A 16,711-nucleotide genomic window follows, 5' to 3' on the forward strand; every position below is an offset into this window, starting at 1 on the left:
TCACCTTGAGCTATGACGATCGTGCTTGGCCTCTCCCGCGCTCCTCTGCCAGCCACGGTGGAGTCGCGCCCGGACCAGACGGAGGAGCAGTACTAGGTAGGAGCAGGAACAGCATCAGCGATGAATCATGTCAAACGTCATATTAGGTAATTAAGGCAAGTGCCTTTATTGAAGATTGAATTCTTACAGTATCTTTATTTTTGATCTTATCTAGCATTAGATTATGAGCTATATAATACCAATCTATAATTATGCAACATGTTGAGAGTCTCGTCCAGATCACTTGCTTGTGTCGTTATCAACGGCGCCCCGGCCGACATCATGTTGGGTGATCGTCTGGGATACACTTTAGCATTTGGTACACATTCGATCTGATGATCACACTCACAGATTGCTTGTTGCGCCCGAAGACGCTTCTGATCGACTTGCCCCTCCGCCGTGATGTTGTGCTACTTGAGCTCCGCCGGCCACCAGTCTTGCCAAACTCACTTGCATCTATGCCACTAGGTTCGTCGGCCAGCGCCACTCCGGTTATACTACCCCGCGAGCTCTCCACGGGTTTCAGTTGGCGCCCACGTTCCATCGTCTCTTTCTCTCGCATCGCCTTCATGGAGCCGGTTGGGTCGAGTTGCGAAGCACCCCTTGACGCAATTAACTTCGTCTTCGAAAAGAGCTCCCGAGCCACAGGAAGCACAGGAACCAGAGGTTGATGGAAAGCCATCTTGACCCAACCCTTCCATGTCATGTCCGAAGGAATGAACTGGTCCACAAGCTCTTCAAACTATGCCTTCCCGTGAGACCAAGCTTGCAATAAAGGGTGCTTGATACTCACGCTCCATGTCTGATTGCGATACTCCAAGTCGCGAGTCCGTATTCGAGCATCACGGCATTCGAAAGATTCCTCCTTCATGATGCTCAAAAGAAGATGCAAGCTAGCAAAACGTTATCAACTGCACCTTTCCTTCAAACACTGAAAGTTCATACCTCGAAATCTTGACAAACACAAATGTCTTCTGAGATGAGCGTGTCTTCATTTCTGCTGCGTCATCTCTAAGTTTAGGCTTGTCGTGCTTTGACAGCGCCGTGTGCGGTCTCGCGACATCATCTTTAACGTCTGGTGTACCTGTTAGAGACTGCTGAGCCGAGTCCACGCGAGGGATTAATGTACCACTGCGATTCTCTGATGCTGCGCTACGTAAATCGTTGAACGACCGAGAGGAGCCTAACTTGCGAAGACGTGGAGGAGCGAGACCTGTGGAGTCAAGAGACGCGCGAGGGCGATGGGTTGGTCCAAAGTTACTCGACGCTTCACCCCCTTCAAAAGAGCCACGAGGTGATGGTGAGTACCATGGCGAACTTTCCTCTGGAGGAGACTGCCGGTCCTCGATCGTGCGATTCTTACGAGCCGGCCATACGTACTCCATAATCCGCTGACCAAGTCGCGCATCTAGTTGGAGACGAATGGGATGGAAGTTGAGCTGAAACTCCTCGTATATGGTGATTCCCCCAACGGGTGCAAGCACAGTCCAATCAGCCAACAGGAAGAGCCCCCTCTATGAGAAAGGTTAGTTCTTTCTTAGAAATTGATCACGAGGCTTGCCTTCAACAGTGGATGATTCGATGGCTCCTCGTATTTAGTTACAATCTCAGCCCAGACCGCATTCGGCGAACCGTCAAATGCCTGAAGATCGCCAACAGCCAGGTTATTTGACGTCGAACTATCTTGCTTGCTTAGCCAGGAGAAGTCGATGTTTCTCACAGCGAGCTTAGCTAGGAGCTCGCGTCGCTCGTCGAGCATCATCCATGAGATCTCATTTGAGAGGGTATGCAGCAGTAGCGCTGACTTCTGGTCCGTCCGTTCGTCAGCGCGATCCTGAGCCAACTTGATGGCATCGAAGATGAGGTTGAGCTCTTCGGTAAGGAGGAAGATGTGCGCGTTGAGCTTGTAGATCTCCATACGATTGTTTCCATCATCAAGATTGGCCTGCATATCAGCCTCGCTCCACGTCTCAATGGCATTGCGAAGGCGGGTTTGAAGATTGGCAACAACGTCAGCTGCTGAACTCAGGTCGGTGAAGTCATATGAGAAGAGGAGGGTCTCCAGTCTCTCTAACCGGTGCTTGTGAACAGGGTCGGAGAAAAGAACAAGATTGGTCACAATGTTGGAGATCGCTTGGAAATGCCTGTCTGTCGCGGAAACTGTGAAGCGTGGCACATGAACCTGAATCAGATCCTAAGGAGAAGGCTAAGATTACGCTAAGTGACAGCAAAAGTAAGCCCACCGTCTCGTTATGCAAGTGTGCAGTGTTCTTCCGCTCGGGGTCGTCATGCGACGAGCGAGTGACGGAAGTGACGTTATTGCGAAGGCGTAGTCTGTTGAACTTATCGTAATGGAATGTCGCATCAGTCTGAGGCACAATGCGATCAAACTCTGGACTCTCGCAACGATAGTCAATGAGGACTTCAACGGGTACGCATCCATCACCGTCATAGCCTGGCGCAGGGCAGAATGTTTGAAGTCCCCCCAGAAATACATGGTTTCTGCAAAAACCTCAGTGCATGATCAGTGAGGAGAGGAAACCGATTACCGTGACATGATCCTTCCACTGACAGGATCCTCCAGATTGGACAAGTCCATAATCTGGAAGGTCTGTACTTTGGCTTGCACGGCTGCGAGCACAGAGACAGCTTCAGCTTGCGCTTCACTTCGAAGGACGATCTGAGGTTTGAGCAGTAGGCAGAAGTGACTTTTCTGAAGGAGAACGCCTTCGTCCCAACCTGCGAGAGGATCGACAGAGGCGGCACCGGAGAAATCGTCATCGATGTTCACAGAAAGGCTGCTTCCATCCGGGGCGAAGATCCGCCGTAGTGCGTCAGCAGCTACTTGTGCAGGCTTTGAAGCCCCCTTTCCCTTCTCTTGTTCATCGGGGACATTGAGGGACATGATTGCTTCGGCTTGGTCTCTGATGAACTTTACAGCACTAAAAACGACATTGAGGGGTGAAACTTCTTCAAAAAGAATCCATTTACCGTGTAGACATATGATACTCAAACCCTCGGCGGTTCTTAGAGCAATTATAGTACTGCATGAGAATCTTGAAGAGCCACGTTAGCATCACGTCAAAATTGTTGTTAAGGTCAAGTACATCACGAATTGAGTTACTCATGTAGACCTTTGGAGAGTGCACTTGGTAAACGTTCTCGAAGTCAGCCCAATCGTCTGGCGAGACCGTGTCTGACGGCATGTAGTAATTCCGGTTGCCAGACGTGGAGTCAGCGTTATTGACCTCAGATGCTGTATCCACGACTTGAAGATAGGCTATATACTCTTCTAGAAGATTGACCATATTCATAGCTGACTGAGAATGTGAGTCTTGCAAAACGGCGGCGCGCTTCTCAGCAAGACCAATTTCAACCTGGTTTACCGCTATAAGAAATCAAATAAATTACTTAGTAAAGCAATAGCTGAATCAAAGCGATTTAACCCACACAGTTCCTTGCCGAGGAGACATGTATGGGAATCTTCGTTGCCGAATTTACTGTTTTGTGCCTCAAATTCTGGTGACTTGTTATGCTTCTTGAAGTATGTGAGCCGTGAGCAAGAAGCTGCATGTACCATAGAGATCTCGGGCTGAGCACTTGTCGACCAATCTGTCTCCACAAAGTCGTCAGGATCTAGCCATAGAGGAGGAACTTCGGTTGGAGGCAACTGTGCCCTTTGAGCATGAACAGTGCTGGAGTCTAGAGGCGATACGTGAACGGTCTGCTTGAGATACTCCGGAAAGGTCGCTAGAAGCGCATGAATGTCCAGGCCTTTCATAACCGCTTCCGCTGCATAAAAGGGTTTATGCCGTATGACCTTGATGCTTCCAGGCGTCTTCCCGGGAGCAATCGACTCCTGATCTCGCTGATGTAGGTCAGCTTGGAAATGATCAATTTTGGCTTTGAGTCCGACACAGGGCGTCACGCCTTCCAACCAAGATTCGCGAGACTCTTCAATGTATATATGTGAGATGAAAACATCCGGGATGCTAAAGCGGTATTTCAGTGTTGCCAGGTGTCGTCCAAACTTCGGAGAGGTCGGCTTTGGTGGATAGTAGGAACCAGAGCGGATCGGTAACGTCAATGCGTTGTCGAACAGACTCCACCATGCAAAAAAGTGGGCGAATCCTTTGGGCGTAAGATGAAACCTACTGGGAGCAGCAGAGCTTTGGCCGTCTCTGCCGTGCAACGACGATGTTAAAGAAACCGACAGATGTATGAAATCGGACCGAAAAGCATTATATGAGTCATCTACAGTCTGTGAAAGGGCCAGATCCTCAGAGGACATGAGCGCATATTGTTTACACATGCTTACCTTAATGGTGGGCTTCTCGGTCTTCTTCTCGAGCGTGACGTCGTAGTGGGGACGGAAGTCGAAAAGACGACATTTGCGATCGAAGGCTCCTCCGCTGCAAGTTCGGCATTCTTCGCCACAAGAACGCTCAAGTACGATGCCTACTCCAAACCGAACGCCCCCTCCGAACTTAGCGCATGGTTTTGTGCAGCCATGCTGGCAATGGAACGGATCCTGCAAAGCCATGCGACCGCCGCGCCGGGACGACTTAACACTGTGTCGCGAAGTGGAGCTGAATCTGACCAATGTGAACATTGATTCATAGTCGATCAACCGCAGACTTACTTCGGAATTATGACCGCAAGAGTATCGCTCAGGACTTGAACTGCTTCTTTGTCCTCGTTCTGCATCCCAATCCGTATTCTTGAGTTACCTCGCCAACACAAGGCAAATCCGGCCCCTGTGCCATGCAGAATATGAGGGTCCCGAGACCCTGGTAATTGATTGGCTCGATTAAAGAACAAAGTGGAAAGGAGCATGCGTGCAGACCTTTCATGTAAAGTCTGACTTCCTCCTTGAAAGTAATCTCGACTTTCCAGTGACAGATCAACCTAAGCTAAAAACGAGTGAAAACCTATTAATTTCGAATTGGTAAGAGGGCTTACTTTATCCCAAAACCCGATGGAAGGTGAGGGGTCCACGGGTTCAGAAGTGATGGCCTCGATGACGCGCACAAAGTCTTGTGTTACAGCGCTATAGCTCACACCCCAGGCAAAAGTAGTGATGTCATCGGTGAGGATTTGGACACTGGGACTGGCGTAGGTTTTCACTGGCATGGTCGTCTTGGGGACATCAATTTGCATCAAGTGCTGGAGATCGCGCCCTTGGCAAGTATCAATGTAACAGGGTATCCAATCCACTGACGAACTCGGGCCCATCTGCTCTGCAATAACAAGGTCGGCTTTGAATCGGATTGCGGGAGACTCGGTGTCCTTCTTGTTGGGAGGGATATGGATGAGAGGTATTGGGTAATCTCGCAAAGATAGCCGCAGTGAACCCGCTGTGAAGTCAAGATGCAGTGGAATAAGCAACCAATGGAGCGAGTCCAAGGGGTCTCCACCTCCTTGGTCATGCAGATAATTAGGCAATTGATCAAGAGGGAATGATGGCTTTCCGACTGAGAGAGACAGTCGGTACACAACGATTCGGAAAAGGGGAGGCGTGTTATCAGGACTAGCGACCGACATGCCGCCCTCTTTGGGAGGCCACCGCATGTCAAAGGGACGACGAAACTGGCGACAGAACTCGTTTTCAGTTTGAATACGTTCATTCATTTTTTTGCGATGTCTGAGCTTCCAGTCTATTGAGTGAGCAAGACGGAGACGTTCCTGAGCTTCCTCAATAGAGACAGAATGTTTTGAATCAAAGGAGTAGTTTGAGTCATTTCCGGGGCCTTTCGTCGCGGAGTTCGTCACGCATTCTGCTGCTAAAATTGCGGCGACCTTAGCCTTGAAAGCATCTTCTCGTTGAAGGCGTTCTTTAGAAGCGCTATACCCAACTTGTGATATTAAGCCGAACTTGCTCTCGAACGGATCATCCATAGCTTCCACGCAAATCATTGTGACATTGATCTTCATGTTGGGTACTTCTTTGGCCTCTTCAGCTTCTGGGGCCTCAAATGGGAAATAGCAATCGGCAGCAACCACACGAGCTAGGTGGCGCGAGCATTTTAAGGTGACTACAACACTGCGAATCAAATGGGCCAGGATATAGTTGTGAGGGATCTGTAAATATGCGCTTTCTCCATCAATTGCAAGCGCCTTTGAGGATGAAATTGATATCGACCAGCGGTTGAGGCGACCTAACTCTTCCCACTGGGCATCCTTCAACTCGTTAGGGTGCTGTGACTGGGGCGACACAGGCACCAAGAGCACAAGCGTGCTCCAGGACACGTCTCTTACGGTTGGCGTGAGTGAGAGCAGGAGCACATCCATTCTTGTAACGAGGACTTGCTCCTGGAGACTCCATTGGAGGTAAATATCCTGGATCGTGCTTCGGAAGTGTAAGATTGGTGGTGGAGATTGCGACTCGGGTTTGGGAGAAGGAGTAGATGGCGGGCGAAATGATTGAATGACACGCGCTGCAATGAGTGTATGATATAAACAAGAAACATCAAATGTGAATTGAAGCGTCCGAGCATCAAGTGTTGCATCATATTCTGTCAAGCTGGAGATGGCAGAGGATGTCATCTGGGACCGACGTTGCATCTTAACATCAAGAGACCCCTTCTTCAACAAAAGGAAATCCTGAGAACGCAGATCATCTTCATCCTTTTCCGCAATGTAAGGATCATCCATCGAGTATAGATCAGCCGCCGCAGTCCGCAGCGATGTCTGCCACACTCTGATTTTGCTGAAGCTCGTGGTGCCTTCGTTAGGGCTGGAAGCTTTGACCGAAGCTACAGCTTCTATGATGCGCTCTTCCATCAAGTATAACTTGTGCCGAGCCTGAGAGCGAGTTCGCAAGTCTTTGATAGCCTCTAGTTGTGGTGGGTGAAGTGAGACAAACTCTGCGGAAATGCCTGTGCGAAAAGCGATCCCTCGAGTAATGTCATCTTCTGCCCCTGGACTGGCATCATGTCCAGTTACAAACAGGACACATCGAGCAATGGATGTTGAAATAGCAAAGCCAATGCCCGTTGATCCATCCGACTCCACTAGGTTAGATTGTGACTGCTTGCCTGGTCTTAAGGGCGGAAGTGTGTGCAAGACCGTCTTCAGAGACTTCACAGCTCTTGGAGACCAAAGTTCCATGACAAAGGCTTCAGTAAAGCAATGGATGTTCAAGAAAATTGAATGAGGGTCAAGTGAGACACCATAATTGGTTTGATCACTATGTTCTCCGAAGGCCGTGGTCACACCAGTGATTTCTATTGATTCGAGGGCAATCAACGGATCGCCAGTATTACTATCTGGACGAAGCCTTGACGCCCTGTGAGCACTTCTGCTGGAGGATTTCGAATTAAGATGAAGGAAAAAAGGCTCCGTGACCACCCGAAGATCTCCTGTCATGTGAACGTATAGTTGGTCGAACTCAGGGCCATATAGCTTTCGACCTGCAGAAAGAGGCCGTGCTCGGAAAGAAGTTGAGTAAGTACAGACAAGCCCACTTGTCTTAACCTCGAGCGCGACAGGTTCTCCATAACTTTGTTCGTCCACATATATGACACGGGCTGCTATTGCACCTAGCTGGAGACCGAAATCGATTCTGGGTACGTGAGAAACGATGGGAAGCATAGCCGGTTTAGATGAAGGCCTCGAATGGCTCGGGAAATTAGCTTGAAACACCTCGTCCAACATATCGCAACGCTCTGTTATGTCCAATGAGCCCAAGTTTACTCTGATGGCCAACAACGGGGCATTTGGGTTGCCATAATCATCGGACGTCATAGGCAACCATGGCGACGACCATTGAGAGGCCAAACAGTTCAGACTAACCGGCCCAACAGAGATTATCTGAAGGGAGTCGTTTGAGGCCGCAGTAACTCGCCGTAGACTCGATTGCGCAATAGAATAACTTAGATTGTATGCTGACCTCGAGCTTGCCGTTCCTGTGCCATCATAACTGCCCAGTAGGTTCCGGTGAAGTTCGCTGGAAGCCGGCTTGCTTAGACCGCATCGAAGATGCATGCTGCCAAGGGTGCCTATATATTTGCTTCGTCCAATGTTCTTGTCCAAAGTCACGCTAGCGATAGTCACCTCTGCCGTTAGGAGCAAGGATATCCATGACTAAAATTTTGACTGAGGAGACCTCGCATGCAAATAGTGAACATACATACTATTGAGGGTTTTCTTCGCTTGATGGCATGGTTCCCCGTGATAAAGGGAGAGTGTATGGAGGGCTAGCAGCAACTTCAACACAAGCCACAGATAGCTACTAGTCACTTACCGTGCTAAAGCGAGTCTTGCCACTAGAGATCGAGGATCCGGTAGAAATGGGAGCTGGGGAGAGGACAGAAGGATGCGATATGTCCCTTAACTGATTGACGAACAACTCCAAGCCATCGAAGTGTATAGATACATCCCTAAGTCCCAATGCGATGGAGAGACCCTCGGGTTCGAAAGAACCATCCTTGGGGCTGAAATGAGCTTCGCCACGGAAAGATACTTTCGGGACCTCAAAAAATGGCACTGAAGAGATGACAAATCAGCTCAATCGACGCAGACCATTTGCAGATTGACAAACTTACGCGACGAGGGCACAGACTCGCCGGTAACCCTTCCAATGTGGAGAACAAAGGATGCGTGGCCTCTGCTTTGACCCCATGTGACATCCCAGGCCTTACTCCACGTTCTCATAAAGTTGCTGGATATGCGTGATTTCCAAGCACCCATCGCAAGAGCTCTAGCCGTTAGGTGTTGGTTCTGGCTAGCTGCTGGACCCTGTGAGGGGATCCGGCTTGCCCGAAGTTCTGTAAATAGAACCTGCACGTCTATAGACATTTGATCTAAGACAATGCGATGGTTAGATGCGACATCAAAGATGACTGCTACAGAATCGAGCTCTATACGAAGAGCCTGAGTGAGTGTCGGTATGACCCGTATAAGTTGTGCAAGTATGGCGGACACGCAAAAGCGTATGAGGGGTCTTACGACGGGATCGATGGTTGAAATAACAGCAAGGAGGGCGGACCACACACGGATGGCCAAAGGAGAGGGGGAAAAGTCGGCTAAGGTGAGTCTCCGCCTATGGCGCGTCATGAACTGGCGAGGCGCCTGGAGTTTTCCAACCCGTAACGTCAGTCCCTCCAAGGTGAAGCAGAATTGTTTAGCTTTTCCTTGCCCTTGGAAAGGCCTCGACACGCCGATACGATCTACAGTGAGCGTGATATTGCCCCGACGAAAGTATACGCCGCGTATAGAGCGTAGGCTGATGCTCCGAACCCGCACATGTCTTGAGAATAGATTGAGCGCACCAGGTAGAAGGTAAGTCCGAATGAGTAATGCACATAGGATGAATCTAGCGGTCCAAATGGCTATGACAATCCATGGGGAGGGATATGGTTGAGAGAATCCGAAGAGTATGACCTTGAAGAAGTTGAAAAGTGGGAAAGTAGCTTCCATGCCTCTTTTCTAGTACGGTTGAAGGTTGGTAAAGGAAGTCCTCAGAAGTTGGTGTTGCAGTAGGTTTAATGAGAGCGAAATGGGGAGTCGGCGGACCAACGAATGGAAAGGAGCGGGAAGGAATAAGGATCGACTGGTGTTTGAATATTGTTATGTAGCGCTGAAGGTGCGACCCATCCACACTAACTGTTGGTCTAACTGTTGGTCGATGCAACTGGAGGGAAAGTGCTCGACGCTAGGGCGGTTTGGCTGTCAAGCTTTCAAGCTTCAAGGCCGACGTTGTCAATGTCAATGTCACACCTGAACGTTTGAACGCGCAAAGGTTCCGTGCGCAGCCAGGTCGGCACGTGACATCGCGTGGCGCTTGTCCGCTGGACCAATAATTATAAGTACTTGTTCGACTCGCTTCGTGACTTGGCTTTCGAGATCACGTTGTGATACAAGAGAAAAGGCGTCATACATAGTGAGCTTAAACTACGGCAAACATGGGGTACAGTAGGGCATGTCATATTCCAGCACACTAATCTCAATCCTCTGTACCACCCACACCCGGTCGAGCTGCTCGCCTAGAACACCATCTCATGAGGGAACTGGCCCTTCGACAGGCCGAAAGTGGCCTTGAGGTATTTGGCAAGGTTCTCCTGCTTTTGGATAGCCGAGATGACGGCCTTGTCAACCTCCTTCTGATCTGCTGACTTAGCCTCAGGGAATGTCTCCCTCTGCTTGGGCTTTCCATCGGCAAAGAACTCTGCCTCCGCTGACCCGGCGCTCTTTGCAGACGCCTTAGCGAAGTACGAGTCGTTGATTTTGGCGTCAACCTGGGTCTGCACTTAGATGGTGTCTAAGAGGATAGTATCGCCAATACGCACCTTCAGACCCTCAAGCTCAACCTTGGTGGACGTGGCGATAACGTATGCCTGGTTCACCCTCCGGAGGGGAACACCATTAATCTTGTACGGCCCAGTCACCAACAACAATCCGCTCTCCAGCTGCTTCAAGAAGACAACGCGCTTCCCTCTGAAGCGCCCTGCCAACAAGATGAGGACAGCTCCGGGTGTTATGGAGGGGCGAAGCCTGGCGGGTTTTGGTGTTTTGCGGCTCTTCTTGGGTTGGCGGACAGCTTCAGCGGGGTAGAAACGGGGGGCTTTCGAGGTAGGAACAAGACGCGCTCCGGCATTCTTGTCGCCGCCGACCTTGACCTCCTTGTGGGCAGGAACAGGCTCGGTGGCAGGCTTCTCCGAAGTTTTGGGACCCTTATAAAGGCCCCTCCGCGCTGCAGCCTGGGAGCGAGAGAAGCGACCAATTCCAGGTGCGAGCTGTCTGCTGCGGGCCATCTGTAGGGTTTAGTCAGTCAGGCCGCGTACCAGGAGGAACATTGAGTTGCGAGGAGTCCATCCAGATGAGCCATGTTCCATCCATCCTCAATTTCCACCTCCACCACCCAACCCTTTCAAATGGCCATCCAGACGACCCCTAGCTTGCGTTCGGATGAGTGAAACAGGCGCTCACAGTGTCGATCTTGAGGGTTCTTGCTGTTGAGGACGTCTATGGGCTATCTCTACACGCCAGACATCCACCGCGCATCGGAGTTGCCGCGCGTGAGAAGCCATTTCCATATATGTGATCCCTTATACTTGTGTTGGGCGTCTTTTCCGCTCCACAGATCTAAGACTGCCTTGAGATATATCTTGCGTCAAGGTCAAGGTCGAGGTCGAGGGCTGAATTCTTTGAATTCCCAATATACTGGAAAACCATGGCTGGTGTCGAAGGTGCCCCTTCATCCTCTGACATGTTAACTATGTTTCATTCTCTGTCTGCTTCTTAGATCCTAGGTCCATAATATGGTTTGACATAGACAACACATTGTACTCTGCGAGTACTAAGATATCTCAGGAGATGGGGAAGCGTATACACTGTAACCGTTGCTCGTCATGCAAGGGGGCCTTGAGCTGACCCATCGGCGACCAGCGTACTTCGTGTCCATGGGATTGAGCGAAGAAGAAGCATCGGTTCTCCATCATCAATACTATACCCAGTATGGATTGGCTCTTCGTGGACTCACTCGGCATCACGATATAGGTTTGGAGAACTGCTTTGTAAAAACCGAGAGCCCCGATCAACTTTTCATGTCTCAGATCCAATGGATTTCGATCGCAAGTGCGACTGTACCCTCCCGCTAGAACAATTAATCAAACCGAATCCCTCTCTCCTGCAACTGTTCGAAGACCTCGATAGATCGAAGGTCAGAGTGTGGGCACTTACAAACGCTTACGAGTTTGTGAGTTTGTGTGGATATGTAAGAAGTACAGCCGCTGATTAGTATTAGCATGCACGTCGGGTTCTCAAGACGTTGCAAGTTGAAGATCAGATAGAGGGGCTCGTTTACTGCGACTATACCCAACCTAATTTTTCTTGCAAGCCGGAAGCAGCATTTTACCATGATGTTAGTACATACTAGGCTTCCCTGCGAAAGCTATTGATACAATCAATCTGATCCGTAATCCAGGCGATGAAGAAGGCCGGCATTTCGGACCCATCGAAGTGTTTCTTCGTTGACGACAGCCGATTGAACATCAAAGCTGCTAAGGATCTAGGTTGGGGGCGCTGCGCCTATTTTCTCGAGGCTGGATTAGAAGCTGTAGAGGGAGGTCAGGTGAAGAAACTAACCAACCAGGGACATGAAACCCTTGAAGGGATAGATGTAATCAATAGCCTTGAAGAATTGAGGAGGATTTGGCCAGACATCTTCGTTACCACATACCCACCTGAAACCTAGCACAGTTTATGTGATAATAGAACTATGAAATTTATGAACAAATAAACACATTGTACGATGTTCAGTTATTTCAAGTTATACAATGACTACAAGGGCAATTGCTGTAGCTGTAGTATGTATTTTATAGATACTGCCCTGTCATTAGAAGATTACAACCGAAAGTACATATGATGCCTCTGAGACCTCCAGAATCAGACCGTCGTAGCCGTGAAGTTCTGTATAGGGAGAGAAAGTAAGTCCTGAGATTCACGAAAAGCTTCGAAGCGTACGTGTTTCAGAGTTAGGCAGCGTAATTCCCTCCTCATCCACCGTGCGATCAAGGAGCATTGATGGTGGCGAACCTTGAGGACCAAGGAAGTGATTGATAATATCGAACTGAATGTCGGGTGAGAGAGCTTAGCTTGGTATATAAACATTTTTGTACCTTCTCGTCAAAATGCCTTGTAGGTGGCGTATCTATGCACAAATAAGCAAATTCAAATCTTGAAGACGAGTGGCGTACCATCTTCGTCGTCTTCGGGTTTCCCTTCAAGTTCCCAAGGGCAACGTTTGTACCGTAGGAACAATGGGGATCCGGGCTGAAAATGTTTTTACATGCTGAACATGAAGACATCGGCCGACTTACAACGTTGGAGTGAATGATTATTTTCTGCAAGATGTGGGTTCGGCCAGAGATGAGAAAGTCGATCCCATGTTGAAAGTAATTGTAAAAATCTGTGATATGCGAAATGAATATGATCAACATTCGCAACTTAGAAATGCCCACAGTCCGAGCCTGGGTTTTCCTCTGAGCACTGAGGCGAGTGAATTGTCATACGTTCATCTTCCTTGTAGTGTATGCGGTTTGGAGGTCCAAGATCAACGTTGAGGTCTTGTGCGCTGGTCTCGCCGATTCGAATGTGCAGTGAGGGTACGCCAGGCGGATAAAAGTACAACACGACGCCGTGGTGTATCTAAAAAATAGCTAAGGCAGCATGCACAAGGTGTGGATGGCGAGACATACCTTAGCTATTGCGCGTGAAATATCTCCGTACATTGGAGGACACACCACGACTTCGTTCGTCCCGTCATGATTTTCTCCGTTGGAGGGCTTTTGCACGACAAATATACGTTTCACCTCCTGGTTCCGGCCGTCCGCACTGAAATTAGCGCCACCAGAGCTTTCATCTGTCGCATCTTCCTCAAAGCTAAACCAGACACCAGGATATTTGAGCTCATTCCCTGCGTAGGTTGGACCAAAAGTCCTGCTGACTTTGACTCTGGACAGAGCTTCTCCAGAGGAGATGATTTCTGAGTTCTTATAGAGCAGTGCCATATGTGGCTGTTGCCTCAGCCCTCTGAGACAGATTGTATGTAATCGCTGCTGGCGGCCAGAGAAAAGGAGATCAAAGTGAGGACGGAGGTGTAGGATCACAGGAGTTGTGGAGGAAAGCTCTGGGTCGTATTTAACTTCAACTTGTGGGAATAGGTTTTGCGAAGACCTAAGCTGTTCGATGACTGTCCAGAGTGATGTACCTAGGAGACGAGCCATTGGTGACCTCTCCGACATGAGAGGCCAGAGTCACCTACCAAGCTCAAAAATACCAATCCCAGACCCAGGACGAATGTCCAGAGGCGTTGCGGAGAACATGGCGAGATAAAGAGGAGACCCGGGACCGGCCACGATGTCCGTCGAGTGTTGTGTTCTGCCACTGTGCCACTGGAGAGGGGCAAGAGCAAACCCAAAGGGGAAGGGCAGACATGTATGGTAAAACGCGATCGACCCAATCCGGACACGCGACCTTGAAACGCGACTTCTCGCGACAAGGCCTGTACATAAGTTGACGTTGTCTACTCCTCGAGTGCCTATACTTGCTATTCATTCGCACCTTTCTTCATCGACACGTATTTTGACGCGGCAGACTCTTCAATACTTGTGCTCAACACTCTTTGTATGGCCGACTCTCGTCAGAGGACTATCATTCAGGTCTGGCTATCTCTCATCGCGCACTCAACCTGTCATAATCTCAGACAGACGAATCACAAAGGTGTTCCGCAAGTATAGTCACTCGCTTGGCCCTGAAGCACTCCAATTCATAGAGAATGTCCTTCATCAACATGACATTTCCGAGGGAAACGTGGAATACTCAGTTGAGATGTTTGCAAAGGAGTACAACAAACAAGATGGTGTGTGCCTATCTGCTTGTGGTTCCCAAGTCTAGCATGATTCAAGCCGAAAATACTAGATGCTGCCATGAAAGTCTCATTGAGCATTCTGAAGCGCGTTTATGACACACTTCAAGATCAAGGTGCCGATGCAGACGCATTAGACGCTGAATTACTTGACCCCGAGAGCCACCTCCATATCATTGATGCGTTCGAAATGCCCTTGTGGAACTGGTCGCAGGAAAGAGGGACCTTCGAAAAGTGAGCGAGACAGTCAAAATACGTCGAAGTATCTGGGTCTAAATAATACAACTAGATTCTCGGGTCCTCTAACGATTGCCGGCAGCGCTGACACTCGTGTCATGGCCACCCGCAACAGGCTTCATATAATAAAACAAAGCGTCTTACGAAATGAACATTTCTCTCCATCAACTCTCCCGTCTCGCGACCGTGAGCGTCTTGTAACTGTGAGTGCGGTATCCATCACCCAGAGGTTACTATCGCTAACCCTTACCAGCTCAAATCAACGAAACAGCTACTTGGACGTGCGGGTGATCGCTTTTTACTCTTAGGTCTGCTGGTGCACAACAAGGAAGGAAAGCTTTGTATTGAAGACTCAGATGGTAGTGTAGAGCTCGACTTGTCCAAATTGGTGAGGTATCATTTATAGCTCATGATTTATTCAATACTCAGCGTCAACAGGGCGAACCCGGCGAGGGCCTTTATACTGAGGGTTGCCTCGCACTAGTCGAAGGAGAGTACACAGACGAAAACACGCTCGAAGTAGTCGCCATTGGTCAACCGCCGTGCGAAGACCGTGAGACAGCCAGGTACGCCAGCGTAATCATTCATAAGTGCTGGACTCAATATGGCTAGGTCAATATATGGCCATATCGACTTCTTGGGTAAAGGCTCGACGTCCCTCCTTGAAGATGTATGTTTGCATCGATTGCCACGGTTTATGCTCATTCTAGGTATCAGAGTAACTTCACACGGCGGATTCGCGAAGATCTTTCAGACTTGTACTTTTTCTTTCTATCCGACGTGTGGCTCGATGATCCTCGCACCTTTGTTGGGCTCCAAAAGATGTTCGACAACTGTGTGGCTAACAGTTTCATTCCAAAAGTCATCGCCCTATGCGGCAACTTCACTAGTCGGTCACTAGCCCAAGGGAATGCTAGGGACATCCAACGATATCAAGGTGAGCCCTTACTAAGGATCAACATGCTGAAAGCTGCTTACTTTGCCCTCTAGAAAACTTCGACACCCTGGCAGATCTCATAGCTTCGTATCCACAAGTCACCCGCACGACGCACTTTATCTTTGTGCCAGGGCCGTTAGATATAACTAGCAGTGGAACGCTGCCCCGACGACCACTGTTATCCACATTCACATCTCAGCTAAAATCTAAGATCCCAAGGGTTCATTTTGCCACCAATCCATGCCGAATCAAGTTTTTCGGACAAGAAATCGTGATTTTCCGTGAAAATACAATGGCTAGAATGCTTCGAAACACTGTTGGTGTAAAACCTCATGTTACTGGAGAGGAACTACGGCGATACGTTCGTCCTTCAGCTTCCTGCCTTGTGCTATGACACTGACTGAAAGACAGCTAGTCCAGTCAATCCTGGATCAAAGCCATTTAGTTCCTCTGACCTCGAGCATACTGCCAACCCTTCCAGATTATGATCACAGCCTACGGTTATACCCCCTTCCGACAGTAGTGAGTTGCTGATTCTCACAATATAGCAAAGGATTCAACGCCCTACAGGTGATCCTCGCCGACAAATATGAGAAATATAAGTTGACATATTCGGGATGTCATGTTTTTAATCCTGGAAGTTTCGTGGGCAAGGACTTTTCATTCTCGACGTACTGTCCCGCCGAGCTAGCATCCGAAGAAGGGTAAGCCTCGCTCATATGCATCCGTCATCTATTCATCTCGTTTAGGACTCTGGATATGGCATCCGAGGAAGACTGAAGCTACAAGCTGAGCAAAGATCATCTAGCGAATGTATGGTTTGCTTGTATAACGTTATAATAATCAAACGCGCCTCAAGACATGCGTATTATATTGGTACATACGAACTCAGAGGCACGCACTTGATAAAATGTAGACACCCCGCATGTTGCAAGCGTCTGTTTCTATAGCAATGAAATGCGGCGGTTTATATTGTTGCTGGCGGGTAGCGGATAATTTCTGGTGTGTACGTTGCAATAATTGTGACTGGCGGGTACTATGGTAAGTACATACGCAACTTCCTTGCTTGTTCTGCACCGCGTGCAACCAAGACGCGTCAAAGCCGCACGTGTCCCTGACATCCGTTTGTC

The 16,711-nt window shown here is 49.2% G+C and overlaps 4 protein-coding genes across 4 annotated transcripts; 1 reads left to right on the top strand and 3 right to left on the bottom strand.

The window, feature by feature from the left end:
• Positions 1 to 230: 230 nt before the first annotated feature.
• Positions 231 to 9,647, bottom strand: CONPUDRAFT_81652 (uncharacterized protein). Its single transcript, XM_007769363.1, has 17 exons — positions 8,586 to 9,647; positions 8,285 to 8,526; positions 8,175 to 8,237; positions 5,002 to 8,124; positions 4,886 to 4,952; positions 4,682 to 4,829; positions 4,358 to 4,634; positions 3,490 to 4,300; positions 3,147 to 3,427; positions 3,031 to 3,095; positions 2,589 to 2,981; positions 2,283 to 2,541; positions 1,601 to 2,233; positions 985 to 1,553; positions 833 to 932; positions 389 to 781; positions 231 to 336 (listed from the first exon to the last, which is right to left on the bottom strand). Exons 1-17 carry the CDS (start codon positions 9,457 to 9,459, stop codon positions 280 to 282), a joined length of 8,355 nt encoding a protein of 2,784 aa, XP_007767553.1. The 5' UTR covers positions 9,460 to 9,647; the 3' UTR covers positions 231 to 279.
• A 228-nt stretch (positions 9,648 to 9,875) lies between these two features.
• CONPUDRAFT_122661 (uncharacterized protein) lies at positions 9,876 to 10,988 on the bottom strand. Its single transcript, XM_007769705.1, has 2 exons — positions 10,329 to 10,988; positions 9,876 to 10,277 (listed from the first exon to the last, which is right to left on the bottom strand). The coding sequence occupies exons 1-2, from the start codon at positions 10,791 to 10,793 to the stop codon at positions 10,026 to 10,028; spliced, it is 717 nt and encodes a 238-aa protein (XP_007767895.1). The 5' UTR covers positions 10,794 to 10,988; the 3' UTR covers positions 9,876 to 10,025.
• Positions 10,989 to 11,149: 161 nt separating this feature from the next.
• On the bottom strand, positions 11,150 to 13,929 carry CONPUDRAFT_81654 (uncharacterized protein). The gene is made up of 11 exons (XM_007769365.1): positions 13,805 to 13,929; positions 13,239 to 13,750; positions 13,002 to 13,188; positions 12,861 to 12,949; positions 12,734 to 12,813; positions 12,660 to 12,687; positions 12,505 to 12,610; positions 11,966 to 12,450; positions 11,786 to 11,902; positions 11,595 to 11,737; positions 11,150 to 11,538 (listed from the first exon to the last, which is right to left on the bottom strand). Exons 1-8 carry the CDS (start codon positions 13,863 to 13,865, stop codon positions 12,377 to 12,379), a joined length of 1,137 nt encoding a protein of 378 aa, XP_007767555.1. The 5' UTR covers positions 13,866 to 13,929; the 3' UTR covers positions 11,150 to 11,538; positions 11,595 to 11,737; positions 11,786 to 11,902; positions 11,966 to 12,376.
• Positions 13,930 to 14,168: 239 nt separating this feature from the next.
• CONPUDRAFT_54297 (DNA polymerase epsilon, subunit B) lies at positions 14,169 to 16,289 on the top strand (the record flags this gene model as incomplete). The annotated part of the gene is made up of 11 exons (XM_007769187.1): positions 14,169 to 14,201; positions 14,263 to 14,401; positions 14,461 to 14,641; positions 14,697 to 14,847; positions 14,898 to 15,032; positions 15,083 to 15,210; positions 15,257 to 15,314; positions 15,362 to 15,581; positions 15,635 to 15,942; positions 16,002 to 16,103; positions 16,152 to 16,289. 11 exons carry the CDS (start codon positions 14,169 to 14,171, stop codon positions 16,287 to 16,289), a joined length of 1,593 nt encoding a protein of 530 aa, XP_007767377.1.
• Positions 16,290 to 16,711: the final 422 nt, after the last annotated feature.

This window comes from Coniophora puteana, assembly GCF_000271625.1.
Source record: "Coniophora puteana RWD-64-598 SS2 unplaced genomic scaffold CONPUscaffold_5, whole genome shotgun sequence".
NCBI classification, from domain to species: domain Eukaryota; kingdom Fungi; phylum Basidiomycota; class Agaricomycetes; order Boletales; family Coniophoraceae; genus Coniophora; species Coniophora puteana.